The 13255-nt window shown below is 49.0% G+C and overlaps 1 protein-coding gene across 1 annotated transcript; it reads left to right on the top strand.

Annotated features, from left to right (window-relative positions):
- Positions 1–12583: 12583 nt before the first annotated feature.
- LOC136543227 (uncharacterized) lies at positions 12584–13030 on the top strand. The gene has a single exon (XM_066535732.1). It carries the CDS (start codon positions 12584–12586, stop codon positions 13028–13030), a length of 447 nt encoding a protein of 148 aa, XP_066391829.1.
- Positions 13031–13255: the final 225 nt, after the last annotated feature.

Below are 13255 nucleotides of genomic sequence, written 5' to 3'. Positions count from 1 at the left end.
TGAACACCAGACAGTGCAGCCCGATGCCTCGAGCATGATGAGCACCCAACCAATGAGGAGCAAGCACTAGACGACCAGCTAACTCAGGATCAGTTCGATAACGAGTTAGAAAAGGATCTAGAAGTGATGCTTACTCAGGAGCAGTGTGACGAGGAGAAAGGGGGAGCAGAAGGAAGAGCAGGAGAGGCTGCTGAAGGCGAAGAAGAAGAGGATGATGATGATGATGACTCAGAAGAGGGATATGAAAGTCTCGAGGATCCTTTCCCACGTGAAGCCAGAAGGAGGCCAACGGAGGAAGATTTGGACAAGGATTTTGACCCGAACGAGGAGGTAGGGAAAAAGCCTTAGCTTGTAAATTTTGCTAAAGCTTTGGCTGTGTTACCTCTGCTAACACTTTGACCTATCGTATATTCAGGTCCCTCCTGAAACTCGGAAAAGACGATGTCGACGTCCGCGACATCTCGCTGGACAAGATGGAGTAGAGGAAAGGAGAGCAGATGCAACAGCCATAGAGACGGATCACGATGCCTCTGCTCCACAAACTCAAGACACAACCACGACTACCAAGCCTAAGAGGAAACGAGGGGATAGAAAAGGAAATTTATATCCAGATAAGGCATGCTATGTGATAACGGAGGTCGGGCCAGCAGGGGAGATCCTTGAGCCGAAGGAATTAAGAGGAAAATTCCGTAATGCGATCGGGGCCCTAGTAAGAGATAAATTGAACCCATCAATCCCTAACTGGAAAGAGGTACCAGAGAACACAAAGAATGCCTATGGGATAGGCAGTTGAAGGTCAATTTTAGATTTCTGGAGGGTAAGCACGAATTGGTAAAAAAAAATGCTATCAGGATGATGGGAGAGTCATTCCAACGTTGGAGGTCGGAGCTCAACACGAAGTATATCCAAAAGGGGTTAACTCCCTTCAATGAGTTTGGCAAAATAACTCCTAGTCAATGGGAGGAGCTCGTGGCTCAGAAGACTTCACCGGAGGTATTGGAGCTCAGTGCCCGTAACACCGAGCTGGCGAAGAGGAACAAACACCACCATCATCTAGGCCCCGGTGGCTACTATGCCAAGGAAGAGCAGTTTACGAAGATGGACAAAGAGGTCGCAACTGCTGGAAATATCGATGTGACGAATTTGAAGGTACGCTCAAGGAACTGGATATATGCGAGGAGTACAGAATCATCCGGCAGTAATCTTAAGTTTGATAAGCCAGAGACCCAAGAGGCGGTATCAAGGATACTGAAATATGCTGAAGACAAGGAGAAGGGCCCATTCAATCCTTCCAGAGAGAGGGACGAGCTTAGCCTTGGCTTGGGAAACAAGGAGCACACAGGCCGCACCAGGGGGCTAGGGAAAAGGACGACCTAGAAGCAAGGATTCGAAGAGGACAGGCACATGTACAAGAAACATGGCTGAGACCGGGAGACTAGTCTTGAGCTCCAAGTGAAGGCTTTAGTTGCGAAGGCACTGGAGGAGCAAGGACTGTCTACGGAGCCACGAATATTAGAGACGCCATCGGGAGAACTGGCATTAGTTGGCAGCCCTCCAAAAGTTCCTAGCAGCCAAGGTTCCACTACAGCCACAACCCCAGTCGATCACATACGGGAACCAACTAGTTGCACCTTGTTGTTTCTCAGCGGCCGGCAGAACACTGTGATGGAGGTGGCAACGGGTGTGGCACATCCTCCCGGTGGCTTACACCACAATAATAAGATACCTCCGGACTACACTAGGGTCTAGGTGCATACAGTGAAGCCCGAGTTCATGCAGTGGAGGATAGCCTATGCAACTCCCAAGGGGCTGGTGTTACTCGAAGACGTTATGGGGCAGTTCATCCTCTGGCACAAACGAGACATTATATTGACTGCTTCTTCGCCGCCTCCCCCTCTCCCAAATTTGGAGCGAGTTGTTTAGGTCGGGGAGATATTTTTGCCGTCTCGTGACCCCACATTCCTGAGATGCCACATTCTTCCCCGCCTCCTAGCGAGCATGTGCCTGATGAGATGCCACAACCTTCTCCAGCTCATACCGAGCAAGTGCATCATGAGATACCACAGTCTTCTCAACAAGCATAGCCGATACATGAACAACGAGTGCCTCCTGAAGAAGCTGCAGCACAAGAAGATGAGGACGTGCCTGTATGGGAATTTTGAAAGAAGCATCCAATCACCATAAGGCCAGTTTATGTTCCGATCAAAGACGTCTCGTCGGTGTCCAAGTGGTATTCCCATGACCAGTTCAAGCGTGAGAACCAAGTTAAAAAAGTCCCATCACGGGGTTCTGAGGAGGCCGTCACTAGCAAACTCCACCAAATTGCAAAGCAGTATCCAAATGTTGATGCCATCAAATGGTCAAAGGATTGCCCGAAAACATATGAAAGAGGCAAGCCCTTCCTACCAAACCGGGACATCCAGCGCCTACCACTTGGAATGAGAAGGTTCCATGATTGGTACTTGCGTGTTCTCCCAACGAGCATAAATATCATACAAGCATGCTTTCCCACCGGCACATTTGGAAGCCCAGCCGGGAAAATTGTCTTTGACTTCAATGACATGCAAACATGCTTTCACTTGGGAGAAATGGAGATGAATCTAATTCGCACGTGGTGCCTGTACGTCCTTGTCCTCCCGATATGATATGAATGTAATCTTTGAATTTTGTTGTAACTAACTCACACCGTGATTTGTAGAATGCAAGTGCACATTGTCAAACAAATGCCAAGTGTGAAAGCCGGGTATGTGGACCCTCAAGCTAGAGCCCAAACAAATTTCAATTACCCTAAACGGTGGACACTTGATGCCAAAGAGCTAGCTGCTGCAAAGACTCTTCGGGAGAAAGAGCACATCCATACGGCGAAACTAAGGGAAGAGTCCCTTAAGGTTGCGGCATACATTGCCCTGGCTTTCAAAAATCTCCAACAACACTCTACTATATGGCTACGATAAAACTTCGAGTAAGCTCAACTCTATACTTAAAGCTTTGTTCGATATATTTTATTCGATGCAAAAGAGCTTATTTAGTTCTATGATTAAATCCATGCAGCAACCACTGGATTTGTATAGCCGTCGATGTCGGGAGGAGCATGGCATGGGTCTTTGATTCATTAGATAAGGACACGGTGACATACAAAGACTTCATATCGATTCTCAAGACGTATACATATCGACAATCCTCATTAGCTTATATGTTTGTATACATACTTGTAACGTTCACTTTTGGATACTAACAAGTTATATTTGCTAAAATAATTCGAACAGGGCATTTAGGTTCTATGTCACTAATCATCATGGAAGGCATGATCCAGCAAGGAAGGAAAAGCTGGCTATAAAAACACTATGTGCGGTAAGTGTAACTTACTTCTTCAGTACTCCATTACATGGCTGTCAAAAGCATTACTTAACATTTTCATATGCAAAAGACACAGTGCCCCAAGCAGAAGCCTGGGAGTGTACATTATGGATACTATATATATTCTATAATGAGTAACACCGGTGCCTACAGGAGACACCCCTTAAGGGTAAGTTTGAACCTCTTCACCCGTAGTATAAAAACTTCGTAAATGGTATGAAATACTAAACTGAAACTTGTTCTCTTGTAGTGGAGAGAAGAGAAAGGAATGAAAAGAGACCCATACAAGGATGACCAACTCTTAGAGCTCGTCGGCGACCTTTGCAACTTCATATTGGACCAGATTGTACACGTCCGAGGCGCCTACCATGACCGAGAGTCTGAGTTAGGTACAACTCCTCAGTACCAACACCTTCGTGAGACTGAAAGGCTAGCTCTAGGACGTTGATAACAATGTATATGGAATTTATATATTTAATGATGGATTGTATATATTCTTGTGAATTGGACTTGTAATTGCAGTTTATAGAATACTCTTGTGCTTGTAGTCACGGTCGCGGGGCGTTCGGCAACGCGAACGCGGTTCGGAACGCGAACGCTGGTCGCGGGGTGTTCGGCAACGCGAACGCGGTTCGGAACGCTGGTCGCGGGGCGTTCGGCAATGCGAACGCGGTTCGGAATGTTGGTCGCGGGGCGTTCGGCAACGCGAACGCGGTTCGGAACGTTGGTCGTGGGACGTTCGGGAACACAATTTTGAATTGTAAATTTATTTTTTTTGGCAGGAAAACGTACTGTAGGCGCGCTTCTAGATTGAATCGCCCCTACAAAAATACCTGTTTGTAGGGGCGGCTGGTAATATAAGCCGCCCCTACAAATAGATTTGTAGGGGCGGCTGGTAATACGAGCCGCCCCTACAAATCGATTTGTAGGGGCGGCCTGGGAACCGTCCCTACAAATGCATGATTTGTAGAGACCCTTGCGTAGGGGTGGCTGGGCAAACCGTCCCTACAAAGGGTTACCAGCCGCCCCTGGAAATGCTTTTTGTAGTAGTGTGTGCAATTACCATGAGTGTGCCATACGGATATTTGCTCTCTTAATAGAACTTCCAGATAGTGCGATCTTACTGTCCTGTCAGTTCCCTCATGCAACTATCTCTTTACACTTTAGCAATGCCTTCCTATACAAGTGAACTACTGAGGATATCCGAAATTTAAACATACAGCATTCATATATTGCAAATAGGACCCAAATATTTTCATGGCTAGTTATTACCGAAAGATCGACGGGGTAGTATTGACCGTTAATTTCTTTACTGGAAGTGGTGGAATGAGTACTTTATTTTTTTAATCTCAGTTCTCATCTTCAAGCCCTAGTATTCGAACTTTGAAGCTTAACCAATCTAAACGTACGAGTAACATGGCTCATGAATGGTATGTAGAACATATTTTTGCACAGAGAACCATATTCACCGCCAGATATCTAAGCCTGTAGAGTACCGCGTACCACATCATAGACAAGACTGTAGAGCTTGAAAATAATGATCAAGTTCAGAAACTTAAAAGAAACATGCGCATCAAAGAAAACCCCAGAAACCTAACACGGCCTAAAAAATCTAGAATTGTTCCTTCATAATTTCTCATTGATTAAGAATCTATCACACTTGAGCGCCTTAAGTTTGTGATGAAGTTGAAGCACTCCAATTTGGTCCCAGAGCCGAAGAAGCTGCTCCCAGAGCTGGAAAAGGACAGAGAATTTTGAAAGAAAAACAGTTTGCTGAGGAACCAAATTTATCCTAAAAAAACATTTTTTCTCTGCAGCCAGAAGGAGCAACAAATTAAAAAATATTAAGAGTAATTAATGAACTCCAATAATTGGGAAGAACGTGTCGATGCTCCTTAATTAAGGGGAATAGGGTCTCCAGCTGGATACCTTCCCAGCTCATTCTAAACCTAAATCAAATGTCAAGTTCCAAGTACATGAATAGATTACTAGGCATTTTGTACCCAATTTCAAGAATGGTGCAAGCCAAGGCTACTTTTACAAAGTTATTTTTCTCATTTCTTGATGACATATATAACATTGTCCACATTTTCTTGTTATTAACTAATTAAAGGTATTTTCATTCCGAATATTCAAGCCATACCTGGAGTGGAGAAGCTCACAAAGGGAACAACACCATAGGAATGGAGTTTTAAACACTTTCCTATCTCCCTAACATGGCTGGCCTTGAGATCAATAGCGAAGAGGCCATCAATAGTCTGCACTATAACAGTAACTCCAATACCATCCGCGAAGGCAACCAATTGAGGCGGATACGAGAAGGCGCTAGAAGGGAGCAAAGTGCTGAGCTCAATGACTCTGTGCTGTGCCCATCCATGGAGAGTTTAGACTGCTGGATCATGGCAAATCCCAGCGTGCCATCTTCGGTATCAGTGAGCAATACTCTCTCACCTTCAATGGACGCAGGTCTTTGCTCAACCCAAGACATCTGGGTGTCCAAATCGTGCTTGAGGACTCCGCTACGGCCTTGAAACAAAAAATACAGTGCATTCCCCACCAGGGTGGTTCGTCCCGAGCCGATGGGGCACCTGTGCTGAACGGTTGTGAGCACATCACTCCACACACCAATCTCTGACCAGTAGACGTAAACAGACGCGAGTGATGGCGAAAGCCATTGTGTCCCCACGAAGAAGACACGGAAGGGACTGCCGGTGCAGTCTAGGTGGTCACAACCGGCTGCCGCGCAGACAAAAGCTGCGGTTCTGCTGCAGCACAACGGGAGGAGCCGCGCCCTGGGCAGCGTCCGCAGGTAGCCCGTGATAGGATCCCAGACGAGGAAGACCCCCTTCGCGGTGTGTGGAGAGTAGCGGTGAATGAGGACGCGGCCGTGGCGGCCGTCGATCGCCCGGTAGATGCTGCTGCTGCGCTCGCCTGCAAAGCACGGGCGGAAGGAGGTGGTGGGCTGGAAGCGGAATAGAGCCCCGCGCTGGCGGAGGAAGCCGAGCATGGAGGCCATGCGATGGACCTCGCGGATTCTGCGCCGGAATCCGAGGGTGGAGACGAGGCAGCGCTCGCCCTTGCAGACAAGGGCGGCGCGGACGAGGGCCACGGGATCGTCTGGCGGGAAGCGTAGGAGGATGTCCTCCACGAGGTCGTCCACCAGCGCCGGTACCGGCGCCGTCGCCAGGCTGCTCGGTCGGATGGATCTCACCCAGGCGGCGGCTGAGCGAGGGTTTTGTTTAGGGTTGGGACTTGCGACGGGTTATTTTCTGAGGCCTCTGCCAGGCGGGGCCATGGAGCAGCGGGCAAACTGTTTGGCCTTTTTTTTAGAATGAACTGTTTGACTAATTAGAATGAAGGTATTCAACGTAGTCTCGCTGGTGGGCTAAAAAGAGTTTGAGGCCCGACGACTTTGCCAAGAAGCAGGAGAGGACATCGTCAAAACACCTTGGATGCGGGCCAAACAACGTGAATCTTGCGCTGACCATCCCTTCCCTCTCCCTCTCCCTCTCCCATGCGACACTGCGCTTAGGGCCCGGCCCAACCTCTCCCACGCGACCATGCGCCAGGCCCCGCCGAAGGCGGCAGCTAGGGTTCCGATGACGGCGGCGACTAGGGTTCCGATCATCCGATGTCTCCCCCTCTTCTTGTCCAACTCTAGCGGACTTAGAAGGGGTTTCGGGGGAGGTATGTCGGTCAAACAGTGGAGGCAGTGGCAGGGCAGTTTAGTGTCCTGGTGGCGGTGGAGGCGGCCGGACCAGGTCGAGGCGAGGGCATTGCGGCGGTGCTCACCGACGAGCAAAAGGACAAGGCGACGTTCGGAGTAGGGCAGGGGAGGGGAAGAAGAAGGCCGCAACAGCCGCACTAGGGTTTCACCGAGTCTCCACAACCGTAGAGCTATGGCGAACCCATAGGGCGGCCGCAAGTGGGGGGGTGGGCGAGGAGGAGGTGGGGGAGGGGGGCGGGGTCAAGGACGAGCGCGAGCGCGAGCTGGGGGAGCGAGGTTGAGTGCGAGCATGTGGTAGAGGAGGAAGATGAACAGGAGGTGGTCGTCACGATGCTAAATGCCACCTTGGTCGGAACCTAGCACGCCCGCCAAACAGCGGGTTCGCACAATGTACAAGTGAAGTGCATGACACTTTACACACATGGGCTGCAAACCTTTAACAGGGTGCATGTAAAAGGCTTATAAAACTCCGGCATCACCTGAACAAGCTGCTTACCGGACCTCTCTCTGATCAAGCTATGGCAAAACAGGAAGGAGCTGCAAATTCAAATACAAAGGGTGTCCAAATCCAGAGGGCACTCGACGCCCGCCACGGCCGCGTCCTCCTCAGCCACTACTTACATCTACGCTTGAGAGCGAGGAGGACCTCGTCGTGTGCGACCCTGTCAAGGGCGACCTGCTAACACTGCCGTGGCTCTACCATTGGTGCCGCAATGACTGGACTGCGACGTTGGTCTGCGCGGTCGCTGGGTGCGACCACATCGACTATGCCCGCGGACCCTTCCGTGTTGTCTTCATGGGAATCGACACGGCGTGGGCGTTCGTCATGTCCGTATGCGTCTACTCATCTGAAGTGGGTGCATGGAGTGAGCACTGTGGTTTCTCCCTTTTAACGACGATCGCCGCCTGGCACCCTGTGCCCTGGTGTGGAATCCACTCTTTTTTCGATGCTGCACCGGAATCCTGGAGCCCGATTTGGACACACAGGATTCTAATGTTAGATAAGCACCTGCATTCTTCATGCAGGATCTCGGCGCCGTGCTCATGACTACAGAAGATGGTAAACTAGGATTGGCTGTCATTCAGTAGTCCAAACTCGTCCTGTGGTCAAGGGAGGCTCTACCTCAACTCGATAGCAGGAAGGAGGACACTGGATGGGCATAGAGCAGAGTGATTGAGCATGTCGCTTTGCTCCCTGTTGATGTCCTCTTCCATTCGGCTCGATTGGTTGGCTTTATAGAGGATATTGTCTTTATTGTACAACTTGGACGTACACAACCCACACACTCCACGCTCACACCACACGCACACAAACGCATGCGCGTCCATACACATGCAAAGAAGAGATTGGAAGGCTCTCCAGCCTCCAGTGCGCAGCCCACCGAACGCGCACACGTGCGTGTACCCTAATTTTTTTTAGAAAAATTCCAAAAAAAAAGTGCGAACACCAGAGTTTAAACCCTGGAGGGTAGGGACCAACTGAACTGTCCTACCATTGGACCACAGGCCCATTCACGTATTGCAGTTATTGTGGCGCGGACTGTTGGTTCGCTCTTCACTATTGATCTCAAGTCGAACCGTGTTAGGGAGATAGGAAAGGGTTTGAACCTGCATGGCTATCATGTTGTTCCCTTTTGTGAGCTTCCACACATGTCACATACACACGCATGGACACACGCGCGCGCACACAGACGCGCCCACACCCACATGCACACACGACCGAATACACATTGACACACGCACAACACACACATGCACAAGCACACACGTGCGCACGCACACGCACAGGCACACAAACACACCCCCACACATAGACGCGCCCACACATGCACTCCACCGCACACACGCGCACACAGAGACACACATGCACATGCGCACACACAGACACACATGCACACATGTGCACGCACAGACACAAGACACACACAGAAGCACGCATGCGCGCCCACACACAAACACAAACACACATGCAGACACATATTCTATGTACTTGCTTTATCACACAATGTACACAGCATGTAAACCTCTACGCAAAAACAATAGGATCATGGTATTTGGATGTTGTACATACATGTTCATGAGACATGTCGGTAACAAACCTACTGAGATTCTGGTAGGAGCACTGCTCATTCAGCTCGGTTGAATCCAAGAACTCTCAAGGTGCGTCCTTCGACCTCCATGAATAATGGAATAGAATCTGACATTACCTAATGAAAATGTATTGGCATTAATTGATGTTCTCCACATTACCCAAGTGTATAAAACACAGTATGCACTATGTAACAATAAACCATAGTGCCTCTAGTGAGAATGGACCATTTCTGGCCTTTTCACAACTGTGGTCGAAACCATTGTATTTGGATCTCCAGTGTCTTTGTACTAGTGAAAATAGTCCCTTAGACGCTGGGAAAGTTGGATTGAAAGGTGGTTCTTGAGTTGTGATTTGAGTTTGGGAAATATTTTGCTTAGAAAACATACAATTTTGAACTTCTTTTTCTTTTTTTTTCCTTTTTCATGGCTGCATGTTTCAGTTTGAATTTATACGTTGGATTCTTTTGGAGACAGACATTTTTTTATCGTCTCAGTTAATGAAATGGTCTACAGCACAAATCATTTTGTAGTAGTAAAAGCTGAAAATTTATTTATTAGTAAAGCTAGTTTCTTCATTTAAAATAACAATAGCCACGCTAACCGTCGGATAAAGAAAGTTGCTTATTTATGCACGTCACTGTATAGTGATAGTTGTAACATTTTTGGGGAGACTGTTTCTAGGCCCCATAAATTTTATATTGATTAAATATTTTTCATAATATTTATGGATTTCAGTGTCGTATATGTAAATTCAACTTAACAGTGTCCTATATGGGCACAGAGCAGAGTCATTGAGCTCGGCGCTTCGCTCCCTGTTAGTGTCCTCTTGGATCCGGTTCGATTGGTTAGCTTTACGAAAGGAGTCCTTGCTAGTCACTAGTCTCTACTTACACAAGTCACCATTAACTGCAGCAAACCTGTGGAAGTCCATGGGACAATATGTAGAATATAAGATATCATGTCTAAATTGCCGTGAAGCCAATGATGGGCAAGCTAGGCATACTTACATTTTTGTTAATTTCTGCTTCTATATATGTGGCTGCCCTGCTGGTCTGGAAGAACCAGATTGCCCCATCTGAACAATGGAATAAGATCAACAATTATTATTGATCAAGTTCGACATAAATGAAACATGAATTAGAATAAATGGAATAAGGTAGCAGTTAAGTTAATTGAATTCCTCTTGAAAGAGTATCATTTGCTTACAGAAAAAGCTGTGAACACACGATGAGAAGGTTTATTACCTGACTTCTTCCCGATGGTCTGGCCAGTCCATGATTCAAATCTGATAGCAAGAGCAACACATCTTAAATAATTTCGAACATCATCAGATGACAGTCAGATTAGCACATGATAGCAGGCTGCAAGACTTATCACCTGGCGGTGTCACTAGCAGATACATGCCGTTTCCATTATGATACATGGGGATATAATATCCAGCTGGGATAGCAACAGCGGGACACAACATAGCTGATGACACAAGATGCAAATAAATTTAGGAAGGAAAATATAATATTATTACCCAACGCAGAAATATTGTAAAACATTATATATGTGTCGCAATAGCTTAGAATTTGAGATAACCTCGAAGCTGGAATAGCATAAGTGTTATTTTCGTGCCTCGCATGACCCTCCCAGCTTGTGATAAGAAGAATGAGCAGCCTGCAGTAGGTACGATTAAACCTCTCTACTAGCACGGACTGGTGGTCAGCTGTTTACTATTGATCTTAAGTCAAGCAGTGGTAGTGAGCTTCTGCACATGTCACATACACATACACACGCATGCACTCACACATATACACGCACACACGCCCGACACACACACACACACACAACACGCACAACCACACCCACATGCACACACGCCCGAACACACACACGCACAACACGCAGACACACACGCGCGCGCACCCACACGCACAGGCGCACATACGCACACATCCACGCAGCTCCACACATAGACGCGCCCACACATGCAGCCCACCACACACGCTCGCACACACACACATGCACATGCACATGCGCAAACACGCACGCCACGCGCGCACACACACGCGCGCACAAGCACGCACAGACACAAGACACACATTCTCAAGCACGCACGCGCGCCCACACACAAACACGAACACAAACACAAACACATATGCAGACACATATTCTATGTACTTGCTTTATCACACAATGTACATAACATGTAAACCTCTACCCAGAAACAATAGGATCATCGTATTTGAATGTTGTATAGGGAATAAATCCCTCAACTAGCCCGCATACAGATACAGCGCAATTAATTCTAAGGTAGCTAGCCGCGCGCAGCTCCTTGTTGATGCGCTAGTTGCTGGCGCAGGCCCTGGCGGCGCTGGCAGGAGGGTTAGGGTCGCCGCCCTCACTACTGGAAACAGAGACTTTGCCGAGTGCAAAATTCTTTGCCGAGTGTCAAAAATCGGGCACTCGGCAAAGACCTTCTTTGCCGAGTGCTGCACTCGGCAAAGAATTGCACTCGGCAAACACGGGCACTCGGCAAAGGACTTCTTTGCCGAGTGTCAGACTCTCGGCAAAATCTCTACACTCGGCATAGGCTGCCCGTGAAACGGCGTTCGGTTACGGCCTTCTTTGCCGAGCGCCTGCAGTTAGGCACTCGGCAAAGATTTGATTTTTTTTTAAATTCTTTGCCGAGTGCCCCAGATCTGGCACTCGGCAAAGATTTAATTTTTTTTAAATTCTTTGCCGAGCGTCTCAGATCTGGCGCTCGGCAAAGAAATTTTTTTAAAAAAAAATACTTTGCCGAGCGCCCCTAGGACGGCACTCGGCAAAGATTTAAATTTTTTTTATTATTTCTTTGCCGAGTGCTCCTGTGGATGCAATCGGCAAAGTGGAATTTTTTTAAAAAAATTTAAAACACGCTTTGCCGAGTGCCTGATGGTTGGCACTCGGCAAAGACACCCTTTGTCGAGTGCCATGCCCCGGCACGTGGCAAAGTTTTTTTTGTTTTTTTGTTTTTGGCCTCCAATTTTTTTGTGCAGCCCTTTTAAAGCACCAGGAACTCCTAGTTACAATTTGGAGATTTTTTGTGGCTTTTTGTTATATTTAGTTACTTTATTTCGTTTACTTGAATTTTTCCGGAAATTAGAAATTTGAACTGCACGTGGTACGAATAATGGAGTTTAATGATTCAAAAATTGATAGTCATGTTAGTGAGTGTTGTGAGAGGCCGTATCCAGGAACGGACCCGAAATTTCGGACACCTTGTTCACGAAACATGTCCGCGAAATTGCGTGTGAAGTGTTTTTAAATTCTATAAAAAGAAAACGAAGTTCGAAAATCATGAAACTTGTTGAGATGTCGTGATATCATATGTGGAGGCTATGATAAAAATTTTAGAAGATTTCGTGCACGTTGTCACATACGATGCTTACAAACCAAGACATCTCTACATGTGATATCCCTGATCCGGCACTCAGCAAAGCCGCGGGGCCGGGACTTAGTCATTTTTGGCCGGCCGGGCAGTCAGAGCCAGCCAGCCCCGCGCCCACGCCTGCCCGCCCCGCCCCCGCCTCCGCACCGCGCGCCGTGCCCACACCGGCCCGCTCGCCCGCGCAGCCACCGGCCGCCCGCGCGCCCGCGCTGCCCGCACGTCCGCGCGCCCGCTCCGTCGTGCCCTCGGCCGGCCCTTCCCCCGGCCGCGCCGCCCGCTGCCCGCGCGCCCTGCTGCCGGCCGCGCCGTGCCCCCGGCCAGCCCTTCCCCCAGCCATGTCGCCCGCTGCCCGCGCGCCCGGCCGCCCGCGCTGCCCGCGCGCCCTGCCGTCGGCCGCGCCGTGCCCCCGGCCGGCCCTTCCCCCGGCAGCGCCGCCCTGACCCCGGCCGGCCTAAGCCCTGGCCGCGCCCTGCCCCCAGTCGCGCCCCGTGGACCACCCGCCCCGATGCCGTCCGTGCCCGACCCCGTCCCCGACTCCGCCCGATCCCGACGCCGCCCGCCCCTACCCCGTCGCCCGTCAGGTATGCCTTCTCACTTATTATTGTCGAGGTAGTGGTAGTTGTAGTAGTATTAGTTGTACTAGTGGTAGTAGTAGTACAACTAGT

This window comes from Miscanthus floridulus, chromosome 3, assembly GCF_019320115.1.
Source record: "Miscanthus floridulus cultivar M001 chromosome 3, ASM1932011v1, whole genome shotgun sequence".
In the NCBI taxonomy this organism is placed as follows: Eukaryota; Viridiplantae; Streptophyta; class Magnoliopsida; order Poales; family Poaceae; genus Miscanthus; species Miscanthus floridulus.
The sequence above is the reverse complement of the archived record's forward strand: the minus strand, read 5'-3'. Positions and strand labels throughout refer to the sequence as shown.

What these genes read in the sequence shown, in the direction of transcription:
- LOC136543227 (XM_066535732.1), top strand. Translation starts at nt 12,584, where the DNA reads ATGCTTACAAACCAAGACATCTCTACATGTGATATCCCTGATCCGGCA.